This window comes from Vespa crabro, chromosome 11, assembly GCF_910589235.1.
Source record: "Vespa crabro chromosome 11, iyVesCrab1.2, whole genome shotgun sequence".
In the NCBI taxonomy this organism is placed as follows: Eukaryota; Metazoa; Arthropoda; class Insecta; order Hymenoptera; family Vespidae; genus Vespa; species Vespa crabro.
In genome coordinates this window covers 3,397,371-3,421,566 of record NC_060965.1, presented here as the reverse complement: position 1 = coordinate 3,421,566, position 24,196 = coordinate 3,397,371, and the positions used below count along the sequence as shown (strand labels likewise).

The 24,196-nt window shown below is 34.3% G+C and overlaps 1 protein-coding gene across 1 annotated transcript in view; it reads left to right on the top strand.

The window, feature by feature from the left end:
• LOC124428241 (HIV Tat-specific factor 1 homolog) overlaps positions 1 to 22,655 on the top strand; it is a 39,127-nt gene extending 16,472 nt beyond the window's left edge. Inside the window, exons 4-7 of the mRNA XM_046972124.1 lie at positions 13,786 to 13,952; positions 18,450 to 18,636; positions 20,869 to 21,005; positions 21,429 to 22,655. Of these exons, the coding sequence (XP_046828080.1) occupies positions 13,786 to 13,952; positions 18,450 to 18,636; positions 20,869 to 21,005; positions 21,429 to 21,540 (603 nt within the window). The 3' untranslated portion in view covers positions 21,541 to 22,655. The remainder of the gene's footprint in view (positions 1 to 13,785; positions 13,953 to 18,449; positions 18,637 to 20,868; positions 21,006 to 21,428) is intronic.
• Positions 22,656 to 24,196: the final 1,541 nt, after the last annotated feature.

The window sequence follows — 24,196 nt, the reverse complement described above, 5'->3', positions numbered from 1 at the left end:
GTAATCGACACATTTTCACAATTATTCATTAAAACAAAAGTTCTAACATAGATTCTTCATTTGAAGCGAGTTTCTCGGTTGCTTCTTGACCTTATGATGGTACCGCGCACTTATGTTGAAACCGGTTCCGTAAAGCGAAAAGTGGAGTAAACACGGAGATCGGAAAAAAGCTAAGGCGGATTTCATTTTGAGTTTCATCTGGTAGAAAAACACATTTCCTAGTTTGCTTTTTCTTATTTTCTTGGGATTTATAAATGCAGAATAAAAAAAGAGTCGAATGAATCGTTTATCTTATCGAAACCAAAAAAAAAATTAAATTAATTAATCGCTTTATGGATTAATTCTGTACTTAATCGTATGCCCTCTAGTTTTGTATTTTTTTTCATTTATAACAAAAACTCAATGATAATCATAGTTCTTTTTTATAACGCACATTCTATCTCTGGGTACTTCGATTATCGATGAAACAAGTTTCAAGGAAGTCGTATCTAGTCTTATCCATATTTATAACTTGGATCGTTGGTTTCGTCGTTCCGGCTATGAGTATGGTTATTTACACGATATTTATTTTCAGTTTGTCAAAGCTTGATACGCCATGAAACATGAGTTATATCGTAATTATTTGATTACGTTCAACGATCATAAATAATCATTTTTATCTTAAAATAGACGAACGTGTTATTATGTTCTATTAAAAAAGAAAAAAAAAAAAAAAAGAAAAAAATAACGGTAAAATGCACGAAATTATAATTTTCGTCCAATGAATCAGCCCATAACAATTCAGGAAAAGAGCCAAGGAGAGACAAACGTTATTTGAATCGAAAACAACGCTGGAACGTCCAGAGACAACGCACTGCCAATTTTAATTAAATCTCGCACTATTGGTGAATCAGATTTTTTTTTTTTTTTTTTTTTTTTAAAGCCTTTTCAACGCTATTTTTTTTTTTTAGAAATAACACAATTGATATCTTTCGATTGACGTCACGATAAAATATTTCATTTATTTTTCAAATCTATTTATTTCTTCTTTGATTCGGGCGTTTGAGCTAGTACTTGAAATAGTAAACAGATAAAAAAAAGAGGATCTTTTTTTAAAATATCCGTTCGACAAGTTTAATACGTTTGTGCCGTTGCATGGCAAGAAAAGGAAAGAGAGGGGGAGAGAGAGGGAGAGGGTAAAGGGAAATGAGAAATTTTATTTTTTAAATGTTCCTCCTGTAGCCTTAGAAATCCGACTCGATTCTTCCACGATTCGATGCATTTTTTAAACGTTAGAAAGCACGAAGCTCTGGAAAACTGCCTCAGTTCTGTCCAACGTCGAGAAAACTTTAGTTAAAATACTTATCGGTTCACAGAGAATACTCGCTTTAAAAAGGTATAATGGAAAAAAGGAAAGAAATGCGGTCGTTGTTCGTTCGATAATGGAAAAGTTTCGTTAGTGTGCTTTTTCTTTCTTTCTTTTTTGTTTTTTTTTGTTTTTTTTTTGTTTTTTTTTTGTTTTTTTTTTTTTTTTTTTTTTATATATATAATTTTTAAACGAACACAAAAGTTGATAATATCCTCGAATACGTATAACAACTATTAACTTATTATTCAATAACTTGATTCATTTTCATTAATCGATACAATATTGAAGAAAAGCAGCGATTTTGTTTAATTATTCAGATGACATCATCGAAAAAGTTTATGCACACGAATATTCCCGAATATTTCTTCTGTGAGTCATTCACCGAACACGCGAGTTTTCTCTTCTCGTGGCCGTCTGCCAAGCTGTTTGTCCAGATGTAATGCTGTTGCCGATCGAATACCGTATTACTGACTCTTTTGGCGGCTCCTTTCCTTTTCTTTCTCTCCTTTTTTTTTTTTTTTTTTTTTTTTTGAAACTAACGCGGTTCGCTCGAGTCAACGATTTTGTGGTAATAATTAATTATCGCCGACTTCGAATCGTGGTTTCACTTACCTGAGTTTATTCATTTATCATCCTTATTTGGATTACTGAATTGTCGAAAATCGAATACTGGTACTTATAAGATACTTAAAATATACAATGATACACGGAATATTGAAAATAAACATGAAAAAAAGAAGAGATATTATTCCTGGCATTTGATTATCTTCATTTAGAAAATAATCAATCTTCAGCTTAAGAAGTTAAAGACACATCCTTCTCTTTCATCTCGTGATCTTGTCTGGAAGAAGATTTTCCACGAAAGGAAGCGGTCATCGTGCGTTTGAATCGACCCGGCTCTCTACCCGTTCAGGTAGAACTGGAACTTGCCTTTCAATAATTTATACGGCTTTCTATTGCATACGTCGCTATCGTCTTGGTCGACGCCTTAGTATTGGCGAATAACCATAATGGAATTTCTGGGACATTGGATTAACTAAGTAGATTCATGATTTGAAGACATTGCATCTATGTAAATTTCGATCCTTTCTATACTTTGAGAGCATCCAATGGTATCTTGAAAAAGGATTACTAAGCTTATATAATATATAATATGCTTAACTGCTGATCACTGGTATCTCTAAATATGATTAGATTTACATTTTATGGTATTAATCAAACAACGATTATTAAATGATAACAACAAAAAAATATTTGTACGAATGTTAAGTCGAAAAGGATTATCGGATTCAAAGATAGAAAGTTATCTTTCCCAAAATACATTTTTCGAGTGAAATGATGAAGATCAATGCACTCGAACAACTCGATAGGAGATATTTTACTGGCTGATTTCAACATGTTATAAAAATAAGGCACTTGATTTGAATGGTTCAACTGTAATAGATATTGGATAGATTGCTACCATGTTGCATCCCTCGATCTCTTCGATTCCGAAGATGTTTTATATCGATAATGAATATATCGTACCGATATCTCGTCGCTTTTTAATTATTGTTTCCTTTTTTTTTTATTTAATTTGTAGATACTCTATATTTCTCTCTTTTTATGATTCATATCATTTCAAACGGAATTTTAATTACAAACCGAAGTATATTCTTAAGGCACTCCTTGGCGATAATATAACATCCGTTGTCCCGAAGTATAATTAGGCGTAACCATGGAAAACGTATAATTTCAGAAGAGTTAAGGGGCGGGGTTAAGTGTACGTTTTCTAAGACAATTTTTACCATCGTCACAACACGCCGGCTTTGGGAAAGTCTAAAGAAGATTTTGTGTAAAGTATTATCACGGATCGTGAAAGAGAAAAATATAAATAAAAATGAAGGATAAATGGGAGAAGGAAAGATAATCATATATTTGTAAACATTCAGACAGAATTGTATATTGTGGATCGTCGCGTGGCGATGTGACCTTTATTTTTATTTCTCCTTATTTCGTTTGGTATGTTTTGTTTAACGCCTCAGTTAACACTGAGCCGCAGAAGAGTGAGCGTCACACGAGACAAGATAAGCTGTAGCTTCATTTTTGTAACGTTAGTACGTGTTAATTGGATAAAACTTCAATATTATAATAAGGTTAAACAAAGGGAAACAAAAAGAATTGATGAATTTTACAGGTAATTTTAATAATCGTATGAAATAATGCTCTTTAAAAATTAGTTTTCAAATTCACCGATATAACAACAATGTCTCGTTTATCGTAAGCTTTATAAAACTCAAAGTAAAATTGATGTGACGTAAGGACAGCAGTGGTCGATAAAATAAACAGAACGACTTACCGTATTCGACAGCATTCGACAATGCATTCTCATTTGAAGGACGGACGACGATCCTATCGGACATATTCATTCCATGCGATTACGCTGATCCATTTGGTTTCTTATAGATCATTCACCGGACGAAGACGATAACGATGGTTATTGCGTTTGGCTGACTCATCGATGAATTAAGAATTTTATGTGGCGTAAATTAGTGGCTCGTGTCGTGACCTTTTCGATTGGAAACAAGGCAAACGTTATAATGAGATTTATTGCCAGATAATTTCATCTTTTCTCTCCTTCAGCGAGAATTCCTTTTATTTTCATTTTTTTTTCTTTTGTTTCTTTTTTTTTTTTTTTTTTTTTTACCTTGAATATTCCGTAATTTTCCATCAAACGAAGAGCAAATCACACACGCTTTATAACTTTCCCTTGATTGAGTAGTTTGCTCGTTATAACGTTTGCCTTTTCCTTTTTGATCGAGTTTTAGGTTTTGAATGGATCGTGATTTCAAAAGTATATTGTCAATATTTGTAGGAGATCTTTGAAGAATTTATCATTAAACATTATCTGATCAATTTCATTTTCTCGATTAAACGTAGCCTAGGTACATTAATATCTCAGTGTCATTGACAAAACGATTATTAACTGAAGAGTTATATTTTAATAGATCGTATCGTATAATATCTAAATATAAGAAATTTCTCGGTAGCTTATGTGAAATTGGTTGGTGTTTGCCGACCTGTTTCAAACGTAACACGTACACCGTTCTCTCTCATAAGAACGTTCAAATCGCTTGCGGCTCACGAGCACTTAGCGGCATATATTTAACGTCATTTTGTTCATTTTGCCTGTGCCTCTTTAACCCCGAGTACGCTGGGCACCTACAGCTATCCTGTAATTGCATGGAAGGCCGATTGGATTCATGGTGAATATGATAAATAATGTTCGTGTTATATACGTTATCAGTAACGTTGAACTCTTATATTATATTATTTTGTTTATTTTCCTCTATTAAATTCTAACGACATTTTCTACGATTTCACTTTTACTATCGACAAATTGAAGTTTCTTATTTTCAGACAAGAGATACGTGTACCTCGACTTACAAACGTTGCTCGATTAACAAAAATGAATTATGAGTCAAGTCATGAAAGAGTACTGCGTAAATTGGTATTCACTGAAATGCGAACGATTTGATCACGGACACGTCTAGTATTGCGAGGCACAAAAAATTCCAAAAAACGTGCGTTTACACTACGTTCGGAATAGTCATGCGATTAGTTTAATGAATCGTTTCTCGGAAAGAATTTTGTCCGATGAGTTCATCGTTGTGTCCTTAAACAAAAAAAAAAGAAATAATTCGAGTCAATGAAAAACATAACTGTGGATCTGCGAAGATAATTCTCGAAATTATTAAAACAGTTAAAGAGAAAATATTGCATGGGGTTAATTACAAATTTCTTGATATATGATCGGTATATGATTAAAAAGAAAAAAAAATACCAACTATGAAATCCAAATTTAACATACATAGATTGTACATTAAGTTTCTTTTTTTTTTTATACATCATTTTTATAAGTTTGTACACAATAATAGCTACTTTATTTGCGAAAAGAAATGATTACAAATATAATATTTACTCAGAATAATTTTTCTGCGAATTTAAACGAAGCAACAGTTGAATTCATAAAAGATTTAAAATCACGTTTAACTATGCAAATATTTATCGTCACAGTACGCTTTACAGGTACTCAAAGCCATTTCTTTAACGGGAACTCAACACCACTTTTGTTTCACTCTTTCTCTCACCTTTCTATTTATTTAAAATTATCGCTCTAGTAAATGCAGCGGTATGAATGCATCCTGAGTCGGATGACTCGTCATGTTATATTTCGTTGCGTTCGACTCGTGCCTAATGTACGTTTGCTGAGAGATTTGGGCAGGCGCCAAGAGTTAGTAATGATGATGGACATTCGCTAACTATAGTTGTCATGAGAGGGGCAAGGATAGGCAAGGAAGAGGGAGATGTCACTATTCATTTCGTGCCGCTAACCCAAAACGGACAAGATTACGTGAATCAACTCGAGTTAACGATGATCGATGATATCTCTCTCCTTCTCTCCTAGACGAATCGAATAACTGTGACTGAGAATAATTGATACACTTTTGTAACCAAATAAAATCAATGACGATCGAAAGATTTTTTTGGACATTTTTTAACGAAAAAAGGGAAGCTTCAAATTTATCTTTTCGTTTTTTTTTTTTTTTTTTTTTTTTTCAAGAATAAATAACTCGTTACCGTCGTAAAGAGAAAAATTATTTTTCCCTTTTTACGAACATAAACATATTGTCATTGAACTTGAGCAATCCTGTTTAACCTTGGATAGTAAAGCAGGTAGTGAAGTAACACGTATGTCTTTTTTAACTCTCCCATAGCGAACGTATTAGGAAAACGCGTATTAGCGTATATGGCGAGTTGTCAGAAGTCCAGTACATGAGTTAACTTCATGAGTGCAGGATTCCGCTGAGCTTTACTCGGTCTTATCAGTCTATCTTGTCGTAGAATCTCATGTGACTGTTCGGAGAAGTGCAACGTGAAAAAAGAAGAATTTCAACGAGAATAAACGTGATTTCGATCAAATATATACGTACAACAAATATATATACTTTTTCCTACATTCATAAAATTTATGATTATTAACGATTATTCGTAATTATTAACGATACTGCTAAAAATTTGACATGTTGACTTTAAAGCACTTTGCATTTGATTGAATAACCAAGCAATCCGTTTTTTCTAAAACTTCCTTTAAACTCATTATCGTGGAGTATATAAACTTATATACAAAGCAACTGAGATCTTGAGCTTTAATGAATATGGCCATCAGTGAGTAACGAGAACGGTAAGCTAACGTTTTCTCGATAGAATTTTAATAAGAATCTATTGTATACCCTAGAAGAGAGAAGAAAGTTGAGGAGTGGAAGGGATAAAGTCGCCTTTAGCGATAGAGCTCTTTCTTTTGGCCGAACATTCGACGTCATTGATGACTGCGGCATTCGCGAAGGTCAGTAAACTTTGAGATAATAATTTAGCGCGTTGGCGGTGAATTTAAAGTCACGAGTGTACGCGTGTAAGATGGTAAACTTTGGTTGAATGTGTTTACATAGCGGGAAATATGCAAATGATGAAAGGATCGCTGGAATATTATCGTCGCATAACTTGTTTCAATTTAATACGAATTGTGAATTCGAAATGTGAATACGAATACTCTAAATGACGCTTAATTATAAATACGTTCTATTATGTCTGGATATGTGAAATAATTCATTTTAGAAGTCAGATTAATATAAAGGGTAAAAGTTCGTTACAAGTTGAAAAGTTAGTTAATTACAAATTGCATAGTTTGTAAAATTTAAAGATGTTTTTATGAATACAATCAGATATATATTACGTTAGCTAGAAACAAGTTTCATTACTGTGGTCATTGAAAGTGGGCAAATAAAAGGGCAGGTGAACTTAATTCTGATTATGGTATTACATGGCGATCAAGGTGCTCCATTACATCACTCAGTGTGTATACTTGCTGGACTCTAGTGCACTTTAACGTGTGCTAGGCGTAGCTTGGTAATTGCTGTGAGATCTTGAATGGCTGCAGGCAGATGACCACCAGGAGATTCCCTGGGTGGTCCAACTTGTATTGCGAGATCTAGACTAGCCAACTGAAAATACAGAAAACGATGATGCACTGCAAATCGAGTTAGGAAAGTAGTTTGACGTTGACATATACGTCTTAATCAGTGGACCAGTTCTCGAGCTTCAGGAACATTCATTCAATTCTCCTTTTGAACAGACTATTTCCAGATGTTCTTTTTCTATCTTTTTATATTCCGGAAAAGCCGTATTTGTAGAAGCGATCACCTAGATTAATTCGTATTAAAAGTTTTATGACTTGTTGCATTTGACAATTATGGTTACTCGATGTTTATAATAACAAATAGAAATAGCGAATGGGTCAATCGCTCACCATCTGTTCTTTCAACCGTTATTCTATAAATATTGCTCGGTCGGTTGGTCATCGTTAAATTTCTCAATAAACCTGAAAATATCGTCTCGATTTATAATCCATTTCGTTAGTCGAATACAGAGAGTATCATTTCGTGTCACCAGATTGCGGTTAATATTTTTTCAATCTATTAATTGAATCAATATTCAAATTATATACGAAATATATAATAATTATAGAGATAGCCTGATTAATTTTGAAGGAAATGTCATAATGATGATATCTTCCAAAGCTCTTCGTTATTAGGACGAATAATTTGTATGATTGAATTTGTAGGTAAATTTATCAATGAGGAGAGAGAGAGAGAGAGAGAGAGAGAGAGAGAGAGAGAGAGAGAGAGACAGAGGAGAGAGAGAGAGAGAGAGAGGGATAAAGAGAGAAGGAAATGGAGATGGAGTAGGAGAAATGTCACGTTCGCTGGAGTAAAGCCGGATTTACGGTGACAAACCGATATTTCAGGATTGGAGTGGACAGTTATTCCTAATCGAGAGACATAAAGTCAGGGTAGAGCTACTTTGACTTCCTAAAATCGTATTATGATTATGATCAATTACGAACAGTACTAATTAACACTTGTTCCACGCTAGACTATGTGAATTTTCTTATTAGATGATTTTTCATTTAAAAAGAAATAAAAGAAAAAGCATTTTTAGGAATTCCAGCTTTCCATAGAATCATTATCAACGTATTTCTATGCAAAAGGAAGAATGAATGTACAAGTATACTTGATTTTATAGTACCGTTTACAGACATGACGTTTTTAGGTTAACTAGCTGGTGCCCCGTAATTGACCGTCCGCTCGTTATTTGCGTAATTATGGAAGGAGGTTTTGCGTTCAATGAGTATATCGTTGTAAGACGAAGCGCCAATTTAAAGATATATATGGATGACGATGATATATCTAGAACTACCTATTGTCTAACTTTTATACACATACACAAGTGCCTACGCATTCAGGTAGTTTGATAGTCGAGTTTCATCGTTTTAGTATCACATAAAGTTCTCTTTATACGCTAGAAACTCTCGCATTGTTTCGTAGATTCTTGTTTGGAGTATAGTATCAAAGTTCAAAACTTGAATAAAATTATGAGGAAAGAAAATGAAATAGCAATTACGAAAACATTATTTTTATGATTAACTAAGTGAGATTCACGGATCTTCTTTAATAGTATAATCGTCGTCGCACTATTTTAAATCTACGAATGGAAGTAATTTCACTGTCAACCGGCATGCATAGAATCATAAAATTATTTATGACGCTATTTATCAAACGTAGCGGGAGCCGCGCAACATAGATACCAATGTGAGATCTAAGCGTAATGTTATTATCGCATTACATATTAAAAGATATTGCGTTATAATTTTCATTTCTATAACTGGTATCTACGAGAGAATGAATTTAATTCAACAAACTATATTTTCATAATGATAAATAATTATTTCTTATTAATCGATAGATAATATTATGATAATTAAATCTTATCGTTTCTTATTCGATTAATGAGATTTATCATAGCACTTTGAAATCAACATAAACGTAATCTAAAAATATAAATGAATTTACAAAGAATGATTTCATTGAATTAATTGAAAAGGAAGATCAGCATAAAATTTTATCATAGCATTTTCATGCTATGGATCATCATGATAGGATAAGAAAACTTGATGAGATACGTCTCAGCCCTTTCTCTGGATTATTTCTAAGAACGTAGGATTATTCCAAGAGACAGAAAATAATAGCGTTGGAAAGAACGTGGGCGAGTTAACAGCGATGTGTCAGTCGCAAGAAAGAGAAGAGAAGAAACCCTTTATATTCAGTTTAAAGATGGTGAAAACGAAAGGAAATAAAGGGAGGAAACAAAACGGCGAATCACCTTTGTAAACGTACATCGAAGGAAACGAGGAGTCGTTTGATAGTGAGACCTCGAGACTCTCTAGAATCTCGCGTAGGTTCATTCAGGCAAGAGAAGCATTCAAACTTTTATTCGTCAGACATGCTTACCGATATATATATCTTCGTACTTTCCGACACGCGTGGGAGGAAAAGTCTACGAGAGGATAAACCAGTGGGTGGGAATTCGAAATCGAATTTTATTTTATATTTTTCCGAGACAACTATGAGAAAAAAATTTTTTTTTTGTAATAATTCTTATCACTATTAATATTAAATAGATATTCCGTCAGCTTCAAAATCATTGCTCGATTATATGACTTTTAAATTTGTTGATTATTCAAGTTGTTCAAAAAGATAATATTGTAAAGTTGCGTTAATTGTTTTTATTACCTTGTTATCGTAGATATAAATTAAGATGGAGAATATACGACGTCCTTCAATTTAAATGATTTAATAGATACGTTAGCGACAAAAAAAGAAGGAAATAGAAAAAAGAGATTCAACGAATGCGCAACTCTTTCATTTCGCGGATCATTATTTTGTATCTCTATAGGGGGTGTTTCTACGAATAAAACGTACGTTGAATATGCAATCGTATAAATTAAATAACTAACAGATAGCTACTGTTTTATTTTTCCAGTTGATACATATTCCATTTGGTAGCCTAATTGTACAGCTCGTGTATCTAATCTTCGTCCGTAGACTGAATGGCTACTTCGATTCCATTCGTTTTGTAGTATTGAGAGCGATCATGCTCGATCAATTACTAATTGATTGACTGAATCACCCGCTAACGATTGAAGAAAGAATGTGGATAAATTCTTTCTTAATGAAGGAAAATCGTATACAATTAAATAGGATATTATTTAGTTTGCCTTGTTCCAACGATTTTTTATAATTTTTTTTTTTTTTTTTTTTTTTTTCGTATGAAATATCTAGATCTGATTTATAGTTAACGATTCGTTATAAAACGAAAGGAGAACTTTTAGATACGCAAACGTTTCTAGATTTATAAGACAAAAAATAATAGAGCATTTTTTTCTTTATTGTTTGCAAATTTTCTATTTTCTATTTCTTTTTTTTTTCTTTTTTTTTTGTGATTAATTCGCTTCCACGATTCTGATCTTTCTGATGTATACCGGATACATGGAAAAAATGTTTTGTAGGTCATCACTACAAGGGAGACTTGTCTCTTTATGGCATTACGTCATCATTCACAGACACGCATATAAACGCATATCGATGTTGTTGAAAACGTAGTAAGTACGTGCCGAGGCATATTTCGTATCCCTCGTTTACATATTATTACGCTCGGTACATGCGCAGTTGAATGAAGAATCACATTATACAGAGAAATTTGAAAACATTTGAAAAATGTGTAAATGCCATGGAAGAAACATTCGTTCGTTCATTTTTCTCAATCCAAGCTTGCCTATGGATTCGTAAGTTTCACATAATTTTACAATTGATGGCATTTGGAGTAAAGAAAAAAATTCGATAGTATTTTTCTCTTGTTTTATCGAAGTTTATATTCTATCGAATTTAAAATTCCCACTCTTCGGTAGACCGCGAATATTCATTAGATTCAAATAGTTTGGACTCTTTCTTCGCATTTGTTTTTGTAAGATGTTCGTTAAAACGAACGTCACGTTTAAAGCACAAAGACTTTTGCATTTTCGTTTGCCTTTTAATTCATTGCGGTTTCCTCTCTCTCTCTCTCTCTCTCTCTTTCTCTCTCTCCCCCCACTCTTTCATTGTTTCTTTCTTTCACTCTCTCTAGTAATGTAAAACGAACTTGAAAATGAAGGAAGCTGGCTGCACGACTTGAAGCTAAATATCAAACAACGTTTCTCCCGTCTTGTGAGAGACAAGTACGGAATATGAGATAAGAAAGAAAGAGAAAGAAACAGGTGGTGGCTTAAACGTCTCGTTACTTTGCGTTCCCGTTCTCTTTGATTATTCTCTTTTCTTTTCTAACTCGTTTCTTAGTTTCGCAAAGCTTGTTGAAGAATTCCTTCATTCATCTATATCTCTTAACAGCACACTAAAAAAAAAAAAAAAAAAAAAAAATTGCAAAGAGCAAAAAACATCCTCTTCTATTCCATTTTCTTTGTCGTATTTTCGTACTCACATTTAACCCTTTGAGTAGTATATACGTACAATTACGTCATATTTTAGTTGGACCGTAGTAGTAGGAACGTACGTATACATCGTTCTTAGTTTTATGACGTTTTGGAAGTTAGTTTTGCCGTTATTTGAAACTTTGTCCTCAAAGAGTTAAAGTCATTCTGACGCTCGTTCTCGCATTGTAAAGGGAAAGGTAGAGTGATATATTAACGGGAACAAAAGCGAAGCAAGTAAGTTAAAATAATGATGGCCTTATATTAAAGGCAACATCAATGTTTAATCCGTGTAAAATTATTTTATGACAGATTAAAGAGTTAATTTATTTTTAATCCAAATTTGTATCATTTGATATATTACCTTGTCACTTTTATCATTTTTCTTTTTTTTTCTTTACTTTACTTTTATGGGCAAGCCTCACGTTTATCATAGCAATGAGTTAGCTATATCGCACACTATAAAAAAATCGAAACATATATATATATATATATATTCATTCGACGCAAAAGACGTTTCCATCGTGCTGAATCGCTTATCTTTTTCTTGTATCTTTAATACGCTTGGCATCTTCGTTTATTATTTATCCATGACTAACCATCGTTCTCATCCCGAAGATGTAAACTTTTTTTTTTATTTTTCGAAGAGTAGTTACTTTTCCAAAGATGGAATTCATACCGATCATTGCTCAGAAGCGACTCGTACAATCCATCGAACGATCAATCGATCCTGTGTTGTAAAAGCTCTCAGGACCAGTCGTTCGCATTCGATCATAATATATTCAAGAAGGATCATGATGTATTCGAGAGGATCGGCTTGGTTGATCGTTCTTAACGTATTACTACGAACATGACGTCATTCTCAGAAATGATTTTCAGCGACGGAGATTTTGAAAATAAATCTGACGAAAGGATTGGATCGTTTTTCTATTTTCAGATTGTACAAGCTATATTCGTGAGGTTACGATCGATTTGACGTTCATATGATTTATTAATATGTGACAACTGGCTTAATGTGTCATAGTTATGAATAAATTTTTATCTTTATTAAGATTAATAATTTTGAAACAATAATGCCAAAAGAGGATATTTTGATACATAAAATGCAAGCTTACAGAATATATTTACCAGTAATGATAGTAGAGTATTAAAATACTCTAATAAAAATGGCAGGCTTATAAAACTAGATTTTTCTCTTTCGTTCTTCTATCCTTTTTTTTATCGATTACTGTGGAAATAATTATGTTATCTTTAGTCAACCTATTTCCTTTCGATTTAAAAAGAAAACCCTTAAAAATGTTCTGTATTCTGGATCTTTTCTCATTTAATAAATATAAATCTTTGCATTCGTAAACCTCTCAGATATTTTTTGAAAGCATACGATTAATTATGGATGATAGTGTATATTTTCAATTACTGAATTTCTTAAGAAAAAATAGAATTTATCGAAGTGGGATATCATGGAAGAGATACGACTCTCGCGTACATCGACTTTAATGAAACTAGTATAATATAGGAAAAGAAGGACAGAGAGAGAGAGAGAGAGAGAGAGAGAGAGAGAGAGAGAGAGAATCGATATGTAAGTATTTACGATGAATTTATCGACGTACCTGTGTGTGATATTCATTCACAATGAGAATGGATGTTGACTATTACTTCAGCACAATAAATAGGAACTTCAGGCTGTTGCACGCGATCGATGGATTTTTGTAGCGTGTGATAATTACTATTGGCATTCGTGCACGCAAAAACATATACATACATTCAAGATACGTCGCGTTTGATTCTATCAAATCATCTGATGACCGTTCACAGACGAATTAATTAACGTTGCTGTTGTCAGGCTGCTTCTGAATAACATGATTTTTATTTGATATTAATCGATCCTATTGGAATTGTCAGTAATGTAAGCAAGCATCATTTGGATATTAATTTTTTATATCAAATAGAAAGACATTTTTATTCTTTTTAATTGATATCTTCTTTTTTTTTTCATATATAACTTTCTAATCTAATAGTCCAATTGTTTTATGTCCAGGTGGAATCCGTTGACTTGGCATTGAAAATTCTGGATGGTTGGCAGATAAGAGGGAAAACGTTATCGGTTCAAAGAGCAAAGTTTCAAATGAAGGGAGAGTATGATCCAGCGTTGAAACCAAAACGAAAAAAGAAGGACAAAGATCGACAGAAGAAGATTCAAGAGAGGTTGGTTCGAAATCAATTTGTAGTATTGGTATTTAAAATTTTCAATTTAATTTCAATTCGCGTTCAAACTATACCTTTTTATAAGAAGTATAGAGTGTTGATGAACATCGATCAAGGAGCTCTCATCAACGTCCCACTTTGAAGGAAAGAGATCATTCATTCTCGGAAAAAAAAATCTTCGATCTTTTCAGGACGTGCGCAAGTAGCCGAGTTTTTATCGAGAAGAAAAAGATTGGAAGACTCGAGTGAGCTTCGATCTTCCATTAAAATACTTTCTCTTCCTCTCTCTCTCTCTCCCTCTCTCTCACTCTCTCTCTTTTTCTCTCTCATTCTCCCTTACGATTTCCTTTCATCCGCGAGAGTTGTTCATTCATCTTCTCTCTTCACTCTCACACGTATGCACAAACGGACATACATACATATACATATATATATATATATATATATATATATATATATATATATATATATATATATACATACTTTATCCTTTTCTCACTTTTTCTCGAGCAATCTCACGAACTGGACCACAGCATCCCGGTGTAAACGGTCTCATTTCTATCCTTGGGGAATCGAGATACGTTTCATCTCGTCTCGTTCATCTCCTTTCCTTTTTCGTATGTCTATAGATATAAAAGTGCATATGTATGTACGTACGTCTGTGTCTGTGCGAGAGAAGAAGGGACAGAACAGGGAGAGGACGAATGGATGGATCGCGCACGTGCACCGGATACCACGAAGCCTTTGGACCACGTTCGTGCCAGCCAGACTGCTTGGCGTTGGCGGTTCCGGTAAAAGCACCAGCTGTTCACGTCGATTACCCTTCTGCTGCTTCTGCAGAAGTAACAGTAGCAGTCGGAGATGTAGCGTGCATGCAACGATGCGTATCGAAAACTCGAGGACTATCTTTTCTTCTTTTCTTTTCTTTTCATCGATGATTCAATATCAAATTTCTCTAAACGTGAAAGAAGATCTTTTTCCTTTCTTACCATTGTTCTTATTTTCCGAAGAAGAAATTTTGATTTGTATAAATATATAAATTATTTTATTTCTACCAGGAAAATTATGAACGTGACTGTACGCAAGTACTTATTTTCGCGTGATCGACTAAAGACAGCCAAGTTCTGTCTACATATATATACTTTACATTTGCTTCTTGCGGAGGAGTAACCGAAGAAAACAAGTGTGGTAACGTGATCATTAGAATAGGTCATTCTCTTCGCTTTGCTCGTATATATGATCTTTGCTTTAAGTCTAGGAATATTTCCTAGATTTTTTTTTCTTTCTTTGCCATAAGAATGATGAATGAAAATTGGATAGATTGAACAATTCTTCTCGCTTATTCTCTGAATTGGATAAATGAGACTTTATAAAAATAATATAAAAAAAAAAAAAAAGAAAGAAAAAGAAAAAGAAAAAGACATGGTAGGGTTCCAATATAGAATTATCTTCAATGGTATATCTGATTTCATGGACAATTGAGGCTGATCTTCAATCCTCGCTCGTTGTGAGACACCATGAAGGTGTTTCTTCACAACACAGAGTGTAATCACGGGTTGCGCAGATTCAGATTGGTCTGATGTCTTCGTTCGCGAGAACGATTATCTGCTCCGTAGGGCAAGCAATGTCGAAGGTTCGATGGCCTGAACTTGGCGAAAACCAGTTATTTGCAACGCGGCCACTCTTTCGTTCCTCAACTTAACCGGAAGTTCTTGAAGTAACGGTCTTTCGACATTTGCAAATCTGTTATCTTCCTTCTCATTGATCTTTTCTTTCTTCGTATAGGTGCTCGATCTCAAGAAATCCTCTATCGCTTCTCGAAGTTCTCACGCCATCGGACACCTCATTTCCATGGACGTCAGTCTTGAGTTTCTTTCGGTTCAACAGATAATCACGAAAGCAAAGTTTATAGTCTGATAAGATTCATCATAAGAGATAAAAAAAAAGTCTTGATGATCAGAAATTAATTTTCTTAACACATTGAGCGCCGCAAGGGCCACCGGTTTCTTTCCATAGAGAACTTATCATACAGACTGCAGTGATTATTTTATTTAAAATAAAACGTGAAATGCTTCAGAACATTATCAATCGATCATAATATAATTATCATGTAGAATGCAATTTTCATATTGCGAGCCATCGATGGATCGCGAGGATTTTTACAAAGAAACGTAATCTTATTATCTTTAAGATATCAATTATGTCTTTTTCATTTCATTTATACTTATGATATATATTATATTTTATATCTTACCAATTATTTCTTTTTTTTTTTATTTTTATAAATATCATATCTCATACTGTATAAGCATTTACAATGAATCCAATAACTTAGGCCATCCATGAAAATAACTCGGCATCCAATTAATGGTAATTAATTTTATCAATACCCAACCATCATACTCGGACATTATAAATAATTTGCGAATATATTGCTATAAAATATCCTAAGTATGTGATTTATCGAAACGATTTTAAATGCGTGAAAGAAGAAAAATTTTTATTAAAGTAGTAGTCCTTAGAAGATTGATATATAGAAATAATTGATAATGTTTGGATCATCATAATCGATATTCGTAAAGTGCAAATAAAAGTATTTAGCAGGGCTAATTTATCGTACGTTTGTAAATGAAAAATAATACTTTGATTACTACCTTCGTATAAGACGGTGCATGTCGAAACGACAACGACGATGATGACGACGATGTGATAGCTTTTATATTCATAGAGACTGTAACAGCAATCTCTGAATATTAATATCCGTTCGATAATTCTTCCCGCTAATGAAACTCGACGATTGAAAGGGGAAAGGGGCTTACTCGCGAATGCGTTGGTCGATGAGCCATTAATTGATTTTCGACCTCACGGCTCATTTATACCATTTGACTTTCGCCTCTCTCGACGATGTCAATATTGATATAATGAAATAAAAATGGTGCCATTGAAGTCGATATTGGGAATCAATGGTATATGAAGATTTCGTGAAAATAAAAAAAAAAAGATCTTTGAGAAACATGAAATATAATTGATACGGATGCCAGCTGTATTTTCCTAACATTTAAGTTTTATTTGCGGGTTCCTAGGAAATGAACGTTTAAACATTTTGCTTGCAGCAACTGGAAAGAAAATGCCACACACGATGCTATAAATTGTTGCGTCTCGTTAGTCAGTGTACGGGAGTTCTATCGTGGGATATGTATCTTATGTAAGATATAGGAATCTATGGATTTACAATATTTTTCCTAAATATAATCGATCGAAAAAGTATCACGATAAAATCCCTATCTCGTTTTGTCATAGATGTCGATTATGAATTTTTAAATCGATCGTGTCAGATTTCTTCACCAATGAGATTTCCTTACTAGATTATATACAATGTTTTCTGAACGCTACTATTACGTCAACAAATAGTACAATCATTATACCGTGTGACGTTAAGTATAAAATATTTGATGTATTTATTCAAGGTCTCCTAAGGATCGTACTTTCTTTCTCGCGTCTCTTTCGATAAACAGTATGCTTTATTAAACTCAACGAGGGCGTAAAATCATTCTATTTCTTGGTAGTCACTTATTCACGCCTTTGTACGAGACACGAATACTTCCTAGCGTACTTTTACTACGTTTTCATCGCGTTCTTGCTCTCTCAGTGACTCTTATTGGCAAAAACAGTAAGCGAAAGACAATCGGTGTTTTACTTTACAATTTAGAAGACGTCAAGTTGTGCTTATGACAAACATTTATTACTCGTTAGAATATATGTAGATACATACTAAAACATTTATCCTGTCAAATTTGAAGATTTATAAATGTTTGAATAAATAACATGTTGTTTTGTTCTAAAAAAGAAAGATGTTCGTAAACATCGTTTATAGATATTAAGTTAAAATAAACGAAGAAAAATAGAAAGATGGTAAAAGAAAATTTGTGAACCCATTTATGGTTTAGTCTTCAAAATTATTTCCTTTTACGTGGTTTGCGTATTCGCAAGGATTTTAGTTTCCGAGACCAAAGTAGAGTCTAAGTGTAGGAAACATAAATTTTCATATGTGATATACGTGCATGGATCTACACTGGCCTTTCTCTCTCTCTCTCACTCTTTCTCTCTCTCTTACTCTCTCTTTCTCCCTCCCCCACTCTCTCTCTTTCTCCTAGTTTAATGTTTCCGAATATACTGCCTTCGATCTTGTACGCGAAGCATTGTACAAGACCTCCCTTGTGAAACGTGTTCTCGTGTACCATACGTGTGTATTACGTTGTGTGCGTTTATCACGTATATGCATGCAGCTTAGTACTCCTCTTCGCAGTTGTAATGCAAAGATACGACGTTCACGAATTATGTTGTTCCCTCGAGCACACTGTGGTATTTGGAAGCCTCCCGTTCGTTATTAGCATATATAACTATCTGAATATGGGTCACCTTAGGAGAAGATATCGAATCCTATAATCAACATATTAATTATAATAGTCTCTAAATATGCGTGCATTTACATTACAGATTATTCGATTGGAGGCCAGATCGTTTGCCGGGTGAACCATTAAAGTGCGAGAGGATTGTGATAATAAAAAATCTTTTCTCACCAAAAGACTTCGATCAGGAGGTCGCTCTACTTTTGGAGTACCAGCAAGACATTCGACAGGAATGTCAAAAGTGTGGGGACGTTAGAAAAGTCATCATATATGATGTAAGTAAACTTATGGAAATTCATTTATATCGGAAATTGAATGAAAATAGATAAAATGAAAGCCGAAAAACAGACACGCTAAAAAAAAAAAAAAAGAAAACAGATTATAACATCATAGTTAATGTTAACGTACGTCATGGTGAATTTTTTCTTTATGACTCGAGGGCGATAAATTATGCATTAAGTTCAAATTGTGCTTTATGAGTCGACGCCATTACGCAAGCGGCGTCATGGGATCCACACTGGAAGGTTAGCATGACATTTTTGTTCCAGCTGTTCTGTCTCTGCGCTTGACGTAAAATTCCATGATCGTAAAAATAAAATAGACGAAATGATATTCGCGTTTAATCAATTTAAACCGATCGTGAGTGCTTTTTTCATTTACGCAAAACCACGCGCGCGTTGCCAGTTACGTATTTCGTCGTCGACGAAATATCAAGCGATATTTTTGTATTTTTTTTTCTTTTTTTATTTTTTTTTTTTTCTTTATTTTTCTTTTTTATTATTTCGTAATTAAAAAGTCCGCTAATTGAATTTTGATGCAATCGCAACGAGCAAATGTTTCCAAAGCGACCGATGTTAATTGGGAACGAAACGAATATTGAAAGATTCCTATTTTAGTAGGGAAGTATACACGACCCAGATTTGAGAGAATGCTTCGTTGCCAGAACTACTGTTCGAAAGAGAAGAACGAACTTAGAATAGAACAGATCGCTTAGAAACGATCAAACTTTCGTCGGTTCGGCAAGGGTGTGCTCTGCTGCGTGAAAGCAGAAAGCACAAAGAGGATAATAGAAAATTCTCCTTGCGAACGATACAAATAAACGATTCTTTGCTAGAGAAAGAGATGGTGAAGATGGAATGGGGAAAGGACATAACCCCATAAATTCGCCGCGGGACACTCCCTAGTCGTCGAGTCTCAACCGTGAATCTATTCAATGTCAAAGTGAATTCCTTCCTCTCTCTCTCTTCTCCTCTTCCTACTGTCTTTTTCCTCTCCCTGTTGTCTCTCGTACATGAGGTCGGCGCGAAAAATAGCGCCGACTTCAAAAGAGACGACGACGCGCCTTAGAACTTTCGGCCTTTTGCAACCAATTTACTTGCGGTGAGCACGCTGAACCAGTTTCGCTTTCTCCAAATTCGCTGGTTAGCCACACGTGCTCCGAAATTATTTCGTGACTGTGAATAATCGACATTTCTTTTTTTTTTTTTTCCTTTGCTTCTCTAACTCAATCCTTATTTTTCATTCCGTCGCGTTTCAGTATCATACTACATTTCTTGACCTAATCGTAAAGTCTTTGACCGTTCCGAGAAGATTACAGTTATGAATAAATGAAGTACATACATGGACCGAGAAGTACAACGTGCTTGATGGGACAAAACACGACACAACGACGATAGGTTTCTACGTCGCGTATACTTCCGAACGGCGACAAAGGAACAAAGAGGTTCGTGTCGAGCGTGTTCCCAACAGTAAAATTAATGCTCGAAACCGAAGGGTCCATAAATTGCGGTTCAAGGCGAAGCGAAAAAATATCACCAAGGGCCGACGGCGACAAGGAGGCGGATTTTTAACTTGGCTCGATGCGACGTTTTTGAACCGTCTCGAGGTTGAACTTGGAATAAGAACAGCGTAAAAAAAAGCAAAGGTCTTCATTTGATTGCACGAAGAAGGATTTCCTGATAATTTCATTGTCGTGTCTGGTACATTATGAACAAATTAAAGTACGATTTCTTGCGTCTGGCTTATTATTTGGAGAGTTATTCAATTTGAAAATCAATATATTGATTTACTTGATAGAATCATCGGAATAATAAGGAAATATAACTTCCTCTTCGTGACGAGAGAATAAAAAAAATAGTCATTAAATTGTTCGTAGTTGTCTCTTTGAAGTACAATTTTAAACTTCTAAATTACACTAGTGAAAATTCCCTAATAATAAAGTCAGGATATAACCACTGTACATTTAATGAAAACCACGCTCACTTAATGATTGCTTCTGTTTCCACTTAAGATATTTCAATTGCTAGGTAAGTCGGACTAGGATTCTAAGATAATATTTTCTCATGAATAGCACTAAGAATGTTCATTTCATATTCTTCTCACGCATTTCCCGTTGAAAGCACCACTTGCAGAAAATATCTTCGTTATATATTAATTGTAGAATTTACTTATAATACTAATCGATAGAACTAACTCCGATTAATTAAAATGCATGTATGTGATTGTAGCGGCATCCCGAAGGAGTTGCTCAAGTAACTTTTCGTGAACCTGCTGAGGCTCAGGCTTGCGTTCAATTATTAAATGGACGTTGGTTTAGTCAAAGAAAAATATCAGCCGAAATTTGGGATGGCAAAACTAAGTACAAGTAAGTTTATCAACAGCAAATTTCTTCTTTATCAACTGTAGGTATTTTACTTTCGACTGTTGGTAATGCAGATGTTTACTTTAACAGTAGCAGGCTAGTATACGAAACGATTTACTTTATCGACAATCGGCAAATTATTGATCGATATAAAATTTCATATTATATTTATTTTAGAATACGTGTTCCACATTAATAACATAACATCTTGTTTTTAAATCAAATTTAAAAGATTACTGAATGCCCATAAATTCGCTTACAGGAATAAGTATCGTTCATTTTTCAATTAATCCATAACTTTATATGATATTTCGAAATGCTTTGTTCTCATTAACTCACAAGTCACGCACAAATATCCTGAAGTAGAAACATTTATTTTTGTAAATTGATCGCATTATATTTGCAAATTCTATGATCTGCTCTCAGAATTACCGAAACGGATGCTGAGATCGAGGCGCGATTAGACAAATGGGACGAGTTTTTGGAGCAAGAGGATGAAAAGGAGAAGAAAGGAGGCGACGAAGGTGGAAGAAGCTAAGTTGGAGGTGAAAAAGTTGGAGGAAAAGGTTGACGACAACAAAAAAATCGAAGCGAAGTCTTCGGAATAGAGAAGCGGTGTATAAACGATATAGAATGATATATGAAATTGCAACGATTTTGTTCGGACAATTATTTTTAGTCAAGGACTCGAGTCGTCGACAAAAAAGACACAGCGAAGTAACTTTGATATTTATTTTTTGTCACTTCCCGAGATATTGATCTACTTACACGGATCGTACTACAGTAAGCATTTCTTTCCTTTGCGTTCCAATTCGCTTGTAATTTCCGTTGTTTTACCATATCCAAGTCGTCGTGCTATATTATTACCAACGTCGTTGACCAGATTGTTAGTGATTGCAGATAAAAAAAAAAAGCGATGAAATTTTTCGAACCATATCCTTCCTTAAATCTTTCATCGTTGTTGCATCAATGGCCGACGCATTGCAAGTACAAAATATATTATCATTGCAAATCGAATGGTGTTCGGTTTATATATGGTAATATAAATATTAAAGAGCGCCCTGTCTTATATTTAGTATTAACAAAGTACATAAAGCCATTCCTTACGGAAATACCGACGATATTTCTTGATCGTAGAAAACTGCTATGCTGAGTTATATATATATATATATATGTTTGTTAATACGGAGAGTGTAAAAGTGAACAATCCTTTTCTCTCCCCTCTTTTGCGCCCAGTTCACTTCTATCCCGCAATCTATAAAATGTCGAAGGATAATGTAAAGCGTTACATTACTGACGTTCTTCGGATTACGCGATGCAATTTGATCGAAACACGTTTCGCGTGCTTCGGCATACGAGAAGAGATCATACGGAACGAACCGAAGTGACTGACCTAGGTTCGATTCGAACGTTCGAGACGAGAAAGCGCATTCCCCTTCGTTTTGGAATATTTTAAGCATTTTTTTTTCCTCGTCGTATTTTCAGTTCAGTCGTATGAAAAGATTTAGATTAATAATTTGTTGGCCAAAAAATCTGGCAAACAAATTGGCCAAGAATAATGTATCTATTATATTAGTTTGATTATAATTGTATGATAATATTGTTTGTCTTTAGATAATATTAATAATAAAATGCTCTAACGCGTCGCTCTCATTTAAACTCCTTACTATTAGAGGATTACGATGTAGAATTTTTATGACATCTTCATTTTAGAGTGTGCAGATTGCAAAGTTAAGAGAAAATTACAAAATTAAAAAACAATATGTTCGCGCTGAAGTTAACGGTCGTGAAAAGACTTGAAAGAGAAAAAAAAAGAGAGCAAAAAAGAAAGAAGAAGAAGGTAGATCTCCTGGAATTCCCTAATTTGCTATTTTGGCATTCCTCACGATCCTTATGTTGTGCCCTGTTCGTGGGACTTCTCTCCTGAGAGGTTGCTGCCGATCTGTCAAAAAACGCGATTCTTCGGTCGCCGCCACGGCCTTCTTCTTTCTCCCCTTCTTCTTTTCTTTCTCCGCCACAGTACCCCAATGTTGAAAGATCTGTGTTTTCACCCGTATGAGAAACAGCCGATTCTTGCTAGGAAGTAAATTACGACGACGCAAATTGTTGCTAATCGACCGATTCATAGAATCTAATTACAAAGGATGATGGAGAAATACTCATTATGTCATCGTTTCTTGAAACAAGTAATTGGATGTTCTTTGCCTTTAAAAAACTGCATATTCACATTATATTGAGGAATATTATTTTTATATCATGCAATTGCGAAAAAAAATCTGACGCAGCACATATCGATTATTCTTAATCTGTCTGTACACAATGAAAGCCACGAAGCATCAATACTCTCGTACGACGGGATCACGTTACGAGTCTTTCGCTTGATAGTCCTATCGTTTATTCGTCTGCATGAGGTATCCTTCCGTGAAATGTGAGAATGAAAGCATATTTCGTGCGTCTCGTCCCTTCAATGATGCGAAGAAGGGAGGAAAAGAGAACGAGAAGCTTCACCCCACTTGGTAATATCACTGACAAATTTAATGCTCGACTATTAACAGGAGTAGTTGTAGGGGTGAGTTGCACGTCCTCCATTGTTGAAGTGGCCACGTGCAGGATGACTACCACCCCGCTATGAAGCGTTTGATCCGACGTTAGGCTGAACGTATTGAGTAGAGTAAAGGTCGACTCGCATAAAAAGTCTTACCCCGTTTCACGCTCGTCGACGGTTTATTGGATTTGTCCGACACTCCCCAAAGATAGAGACCTGCTAGATTACACATCGGATTAGCCACAGTCTTCTTTATTCGACACGGTCAAGTGTGTCGCCGTTAGAACGACGATATATCTCAACATTTAGGATTATTCGATTCAGGTGAACTGGAACAGTGATTGTAAATTTAGTATAGTTTTAGACTTGTAATGAAATGTATTTTTTTGTGATCCATTTATTGATTGACAAATTTTCTATTCCGAAAATTATACTTCTTTCAATTTTTTTTTTTTTTTTTTTTTTTTATTTTAATAGTAAAGCCTTTATGGTTATAATGGAAAAAGGAATAATACGAATATATAATAATTTTATTTATTTAGATATATTTGTAAACGATTACAATACGATATACTTACAAACACTTATATAGCTCGGTATGTCGCTGTGGTGAACGCGAAGAATCAAGTATTAAGTAACATATAATTCC